Source organism: Anastrepha obliqua, chromosome 4 (genome assembly GCF_027943255.1).
Source record: "Anastrepha obliqua isolate idAnaObli1 chromosome 4, idAnaObli1_1.0, whole genome shotgun sequence".
Lineage (NCBI taxonomy): Eukaryota > Metazoa > Arthropoda > Insecta > Diptera > Tephritidae > Anastrepha > Anastrepha obliqua.
This window is the reverse complement of record NC_072895.1, coordinates 70939838-70947249: the sequence shown is the minus strand read 5'-3', so window position 1 is coordinate 70947249 and position 7412 is coordinate 70939838. Positions and strand designations below refer to the sequence as shown.

Sequence of the window (7412 nt, the reverse complement as noted above, 5' to 3'; positions counted from 1 at the left end):
TGATAAAAAAAAATAACTCCTGGTTGAACTATGGGTTTAGCACAGTTCAACTTAGAACTAAGGCCAAAACCCCGGAGAAGGATGCTGAATCAGAAGCGCCCAAGCCTCCCGCATTGCAGCGGACCGAGGAACAACCCTGCACTTCGACATCGGCGATCGCAGCAACCGCAGTGAGCGTAACGCAAACTGATGAGCAGCCATGTTGCTCTAAAGATGCGCCACACGCCACCAAGCCTGCACCAATGTCAAGTGCTCAAAGGGTAGAGGAAGGCATAAGAATGCGACCCCCGCTTCGTGCCGACAAGAAAAATAATGGTCCAAAGAGGACCAAAAAAGGCGAACGTCACTCTGCTGAGGAAGCGGCCTTGCTGGGTAGCAACAGAGGCAAGAAAAAGGCAACCAGTGCAAAAAAACAGAGGCGATAATGCCACACGCTACCCTAAGCAACAATAGAAGGCAACTCGGATGCCTTCAATTAAACCTCCACCATGCAAAGGCTGCCTCGGCTGAACTAGCAAGGAGGTTTAACAAACAAAACTTGGATATAGCTCTAATCCAAGAACCGTGGGTACGTGACAGAGTCATTGAGGGACTCCAAGATGTTAATGGTAAGTTAATCTATGCCAACAATGATCGCCCTAGAGCGGCAATCTTAATTAGCAATAACTTAACCTTCATTCCCATTTCGCAGTTCACTACCACCGATCTCGTTGCGATCTGGACCAAGGTGCCAACAGACAAAGGCGAGCACGAGGTAATCATTGCCTCTGCCTACCTTCCAGGAGATGAGGAAACTGCTCCAACAAGGGAACTTGTAGCCCTAGTCAACTACTGCAAGGAGAACCACCTACGCTGGATAATAGGATGTGATGCGAATGCCCATCATACGATATGGGGCAGCACAAACATCAATGCGAGAGGTGAGTGCCTTCTTGAATTCTTACTTAGATATAATGTATCAATAGTAAACCGAGGCAATGAACCAACATTTAGGAATGCAATAAGGGAGGAAGTACTTGATCTTACCCTATGCAGTCCAAATGTACTATCAGAAGTATCAAATTGGCATGTGTCCGGGGAAGCATCAATGTCGGACCACAGTCTTATCAGGTTTGACTTAGGTGCTACCTTACCGCACATAACAATTTACAGAAATCCAAAGAATATAAATTGGAATGTCTTTCACTTTAACTTAGAACAAAGTGCTAACTACTCTAAGCATCACCTGGTGCTTAAATCAGAGCTTGAGATGGAGGCAAATGAACTCCACTCAAACATTACGTCTGCATTTCATGAGAGCTGTCAGGAAAAAGTGAAAAAACCACGAAGGGATGTCCCCTGGTGGAATAGTACGCTTTCAAGACTACGCCATGAAACCAGAGTATTATGGAATAGAGCTAAACAAACAGGGGACTGGGTCTCCTACTCAAGAGCTCTAACCAACTTTAACAAAGAATTGAGGAAATCTAAGAGAGCTTCCTGGAGGGATCACTGTGATAAGATTTCAAATCTTCCTAATGCTATCCGCCTCCAGAAAGCCTTATCAAAGGATCACTCAAACGGCATATGTACCCTGAAAAAGCCAGATGGTAGCTACACTAAAAACCCAGAAGAAACTAGCCAACTTCTACTGGACACCCATTTCCCGGGATGCCATGCTTTACATGAGTCCACAATGTTGGTAGAACCTACCATTGATGCTGACAGAGAGGACCTAAAGCTGGCAAATAAGCTATTCCATGAAAATCGGGTACAATGGGCTATATCTACATTTAGCCCATACAAATCTCCTGGACCTGATGGGATATTCCCTTGCCTTCTGCAAAAGGGAAGCCAATACATTGTCCCTACTTTGTCCAGACTATATAAAGCAAGCCTATTGCTAGGTTATATCCCTACGAAATGGGCTGAGGTAAAGGTCGTATTCATTCCAAAGGTAGGGAAAAAACCCGAACAATTGCCTAAGTCATACAGACCGATTAGCCTCAGCTCATTTTTCCTAAAAACAATTGAAAAAATATTGGATCAGCACATACGGGAGAATAACTTGGTTAATTTCCCACTGCACCAACTTCAATTTGCCTACCAACAAGGTAAATCTACTGAGACTGCAATACACAGTCTGGTAACCATTATTGAAAAAGCTATTGAGTCAAAACAAATCGCACTTTGCGCTTTTATTGACATAACAGGAGCTTTCGATAATACGTCCTATGAGGCAATCAACAATGCCCTATCTCAAAAGGACGTACCTAAACCCATCAGACGATGGACTATATCGATGCTGAAATCCAGAACGATCAGTACAGAATTAGGAGGAAGAATAAAGTCTATCAAGGCCACAAGAGGTTGCCCGCAAGGGGGAGTACTCTCTCCTCTTCTGTGGACACTAGTAATAGATGAACTTCTCCACAAACTGAACAACCTAGGATTCCACACCCAGGGCTATGCTGATGACCTGGTAGTATATATAGTGGGCTGGCATGAAGAGACCATCTCTAACCGCATGCAACAAGCCCTCAACATAATCAACAAATGGTGCACTGACAAAGGGCTCTCTATCAACCCATCTAAAACTGCGCTAGTGCCGTTCACCAGGAAAAGGAATATCAACATCAAATGTCCTGTCCTGAATGAATCGACTCTACAACTCTCCACAGAGGCGAACTACCTTGGTATCAACCTTGACAAAGCGCTTACCTGGAACTCGCATCTTGAGAAAGTTACTGTAAAAGCCACAAGGGCATTCTATGCCTGCACAAGGCTTTTTGGTAAAACATGGGGGCTCAGCCCCAGAATGACCTACTGGACATTCACTACAGTTGTTAAGCCTATAGTCACTTATGCTTCCATAGCATGGTGGCCCAAAGTTAAGCAACGAAAGGCGGCAAGCGATCTTAACAAATTGTACCGCCTCATCTGCATCGGTATAACAGGAGCAATGAAAACATGCCCAACTGACGCTTTGGGCGTGCTCCTAGGTATACCACCGCTTCCCATCTTAATTGAAAAAGAAGCAAGATTGAGTGCCTTAAGACTAAAAGGCAACGCCGATCTTAAAAGTGGAGATATGAGAGGACATCTAAAGATCTTAGAAGACTTTCGACACACTCCTATACTACACAGGGTGGATACAATATCTCCCAAACCCATTCTCTACAGAAACTTCCGAATTATTATTAATGAACGAACAACTTGGAGAACTAATTCTATCAATTTCAATCCTGGATCTCAATTATGGTTCACTGATGGGTCCAAGCTGGAAGATGGTAGAGCAGGGGCAGGAATCAATGGGCCTAAATTTAAAAAATCGATTCCGATGGGACTCTACCCAACAATATTCCAGGCAGAAATACATGCCATTGAAATATGTGTGAGAGAATGCCTTCGCAGGAAAATGAGAGGTACTCACATCTATATACTCTCTGATAGTCAAGCGGCTCTAAAAGCCCTTCTATCAACAACTATCACCTCTAAATTGGTAAATGATTGCCTAAACCTTCTCAACATGTTAGGAAACCTCAACACCGTAAATCTAGTCTGGATTCCGGGACATGAAGGGCATGAGGGGAATGAAATGGCTGATGACCTCGCAAAACAAGGAGCAAATATGCAACTTACTGGTCCTGAGCCTTTCTGTGGACTCACGAAAAGCCACATTAATGAATTCCTCAGGAAATGGGAAGAAAGGAAATTTGCTGCACACTGGCTAAATTGTGCCGGTCAGCGTCAAGCCAGACAATTTCTTAGTCCCAACAAAGGAATATCAGACAAGCTACTCTCACTAAACAGAGTAGATCTGCGTCTTCTAACAGGATACCTCACAGGTCACTGCAGCCTGAGGTATCATTTAAATAACATTGGTCTATCAGAGACCAATGTCTGCCGCTTTTGCGAAATGGATATAGAAAGCTCAGAACATGTGCTTTGTGAATGTCCTGCGCTGGGCAGACAAAGACTTCACCACCTTGGTGGTATCGTAGTATCTCCATGTAATCTTTGGAACAACAAACCCACAATAGTGCTAAAATTTATAAAAAGCCTTAAACTCTAGGGTTACAAAATAGGTCTTGCACAATAGATCAACTCTGGTCGCAGTGCGTAATGGCCTTCTAATAATAATAATAATAGGTATACATAAAGCTAAATACACACCAGGCAACCGTTGCAGCAACACGGCCATGTTGAAGCAACCGTTGCCTCGTGTGTAGCTGTGTTGCCAAATGATTTTCGTGTTGCTGAAACCGTTGCCTTAAATATCAAATAAATTTGATTTTTGGGATAGGTTGCTGCAACCGTTGCTTCGTGTGTATCATTGTTTACTGCTTTTACTCGTTCAGTTCGTTGAACACAAGCGAAGAAAAAGGTTCGTGCGGAGTAAAATAAAGTGAAAAAGGAAAAAATGGCAATTGAAAATAATGAAAATTATGTTAATTTTATTAACGAATATAAAAATTTGAGAGAGCTGTGGGATATAAGTAGTGAAAAATATAAAAATAAAAATTTTAGAAAAAAAGCATACGAACGAATGAATACAATAAAATTGATAAAAATTTCAAGTCCGCAAAAGAGTTTCCTGTTGCAAGATACCGCAAATTTATTGCCAGTCTAATTTTGCTGATATTGCCTCTCTCATTATGGTATCTTGTTTCGTTATTTTGGCCTTTACGAAGTCCAACAATTTTCTAAATAGGGCTTCGTCCATCCTCATGTAATTTTTATAGTCCGCTGGCTCATTTTCCCTCAGTTCTTTCAGCAGCTTCTCGTTCGAAAATTCGATTTTTTTTAAAAGCCAATTTTTGGACCAGATTTTTTTCTCTTCTATTGTTGCATCTCTTCTTCCTCATTTTCGTATAAAAGTTCGTCAATTATAATAAGAGAAGTAATTTTACGCATTTCGTCGATCATTTAAAAAATTTAATTTTACGTATCTTCCGCTTGTACCTTTCCTGCACCACAGTTATACACAATACTGAGATTGAAGCAACGGCCGCAACGTGTTTCTTAAACAAAGGCAACACGTTGCTGCAACACGTTGCTTCGACGGTTGCCCCGTGTATATCTGGCTTAATGCCTTCTCGCTCACCGTGGCTCCGTAATACGCAGGCGCGCACACATACGTACTATTGTAGCATACATACAAACATACATACGTATGACGCTTGAACTAAACACCAAAGCAAGTAATAGGCAGTGTAGTATACATACTACAATACTCACTATACTAGCGTGGCTCAGCAGTACGCAGCCACACACATATACGTATATCAACATATAACAATTCGTAGTGTCGCTTTTTCGTTTCATCGAGTCTCAAATCACTCCCAACGATTCTAAAGAAGTTTTCACTTCAAAAATTTGTTCGATAAATATTTCTGTTTTGTATTGTCATTTAAAGTTCTCCAGCCCTTTAAAAATACCCCACATAACAAAGTTCAAGAACGCCATACTTTAATATTTGTCACAAGAGCAATTTAGTTGCCAGGTATTTACTAGTCATATATGTATAGAAAACTTAACAACGCTGGGATCATAAAAAATGCAAACGTGTCACTCTAGTTGTATCCTCTAAACTTGACTGGCTAAATTATGTGACAAAAACTACAAAATTGAACGGCAGAGATTTTCATAGCCGCAATAAAAGTTTATGTGTATGTGTGTGTATACATAAATGGATATGTATATGTGTATATGAAAGTGTAAATAACTAGAACTTTTCACATATAAGTGGGAAAATATCCAGTGAACAGATGTAAACATGCACTTAACAGCTATAAAATTAGAAGATTATACAAAAAGGGTAAACAAATTATATTCTAAGGGACATAAAGAAGCAACCTATACAAATAATGTTGTTTGACTATGAAATATAGCAATTCTGAGTGAAAATTTGGTTAGCAAAAAATTCGGCCGCGTTTATTTCCCATTCAGTATGGAGCCTGCATTGAAAAGCACACGAAATTGCCAAAATTTGTTTAACACCCCAGTGCTGATAAAGCTGCTTTGCTGTATTGGAAGCAACTCATTTAAGACAAAACTGGCGTTTACTGCCAACAAAATGTTATCAAGCTCACACAAATCATGTGACATAGCCCCATGGTCTCCAATGTCGTTAACCAAGTATAGTCAGCTACAGGATGCACACATACATCTACTGATCTCACATAAGACAAACAAAATAACTCAAACAAATTAGTTAGAGTTGCACCCAATAGCACACATACATACATGCGAGTACATGCCATGCTCATTCGCACCTTACATTTCAAGCATCCTAGAGTGCTGAAGCTTTCGTACGCAATTTACCGTTGTCGCACTCGCTCTAATGCTTTGTTTTACTATTTATACTTAAGCCCTACGAATTAATTTTGAAGGTAGCCAAGTAAGAAACGACTTAGATTTTGGTCTTGTTGCTTGTGGCTGCGCTTGTGGCTAAATGTTTGGTCCGTTCGCCGAAAGGATGTGTTTACTTTGATAAGCTGTGTGTGTATATGTGTATGTGCCCTTGAATAATTGTTTAAGGATAATAAGTTTTAAATAGGCAAGTAGGTATATTCACATAATGACATATCTACATATTTTTACAAAGGATCATGAACGTGTACTTAGATTTCTCTTTTCGAAGCAAAAGGCTCGAACCAATAGGAAACCGAATATGGACTACATTTTAATTAACTTTGTACGTATTTTCCCATATATAAATGATAGAAGCTTGTACCCAACTGGTATCTACTAGTAAAGTAGCAGCTATAAATATTTTGCTGCTCCTGGATGACAAATTTGTGAATTTTACCGGAAGCTGTCATAAACATTTAAATTACAAGATGTTTAGTTTCCAAACAATTTTTTTTTTTCTTTTTTGTTTGTGACAAATGTGAAGTAGGAAACTCTTAGTGAAAACTGCAAAACTGTATCAAGCAGTCATGTTCAACTATCAGGGCTTGGTTAAAATTTTACTGATGATTCCTATTAATTGACGAGCTTTTTAACTCAAAACATAATATAATCAAATCTTTGAATTAATAGGAATGTACAAAAAAAAATTTAAAAAATCACATCTCTAAAACGATTAAATTTCTGAGTATCCCTTTTAGGCGTCTAATCACTGTCGATCAATTTCTGGTCTAAGTGCGATGTACAGGATCAACCAAGTTTAACCGTATGAGCGCAAGTTGGATATGCATGTGTCAGCAGCTGAAATTTCTATGTTTATCTGAAAAGCTCTGAGTCCCAGAAGATATTACTTTTACAGTTTTTTACTTTAAACAATGTGGAGTGCATCCACTCCATTGTTAGCAGCGAAATTTTTTCTACAAATTCGTTCTCGCCGTATGCCTTCTAAAAGTTATCACAGAATTTATGGCAAAACTAATTATATTTCTATAGTCATGAGAAAAATCCCACTTTTTCAA

The 7412-nt window shown here is 39.9% G+C and overlaps 1 protein-coding gene across 1 annotated transcript; it reads left to right on the top strand.

Moving 5' to 3' along the window:
• Positions 1-447: 447 nt before the first annotated feature.
• Positions 448-7128, top strand: LOC129244208 (uncharacterized). Its single transcript, XM_054881822.1, has 3 exons — positions 448-608; positions 692-1110; positions 7095-7128. The coding sequence occupies exons 1-3, from the start codon at positions 600-602 to the stop codon at positions 7126-7128; spliced, it is 462 nt and encodes a 153-aa protein (XP_054737797.1). The 5' UTR covers positions 448-599.
• Positions 7129-7412: the final 284 nt, after the last annotated feature.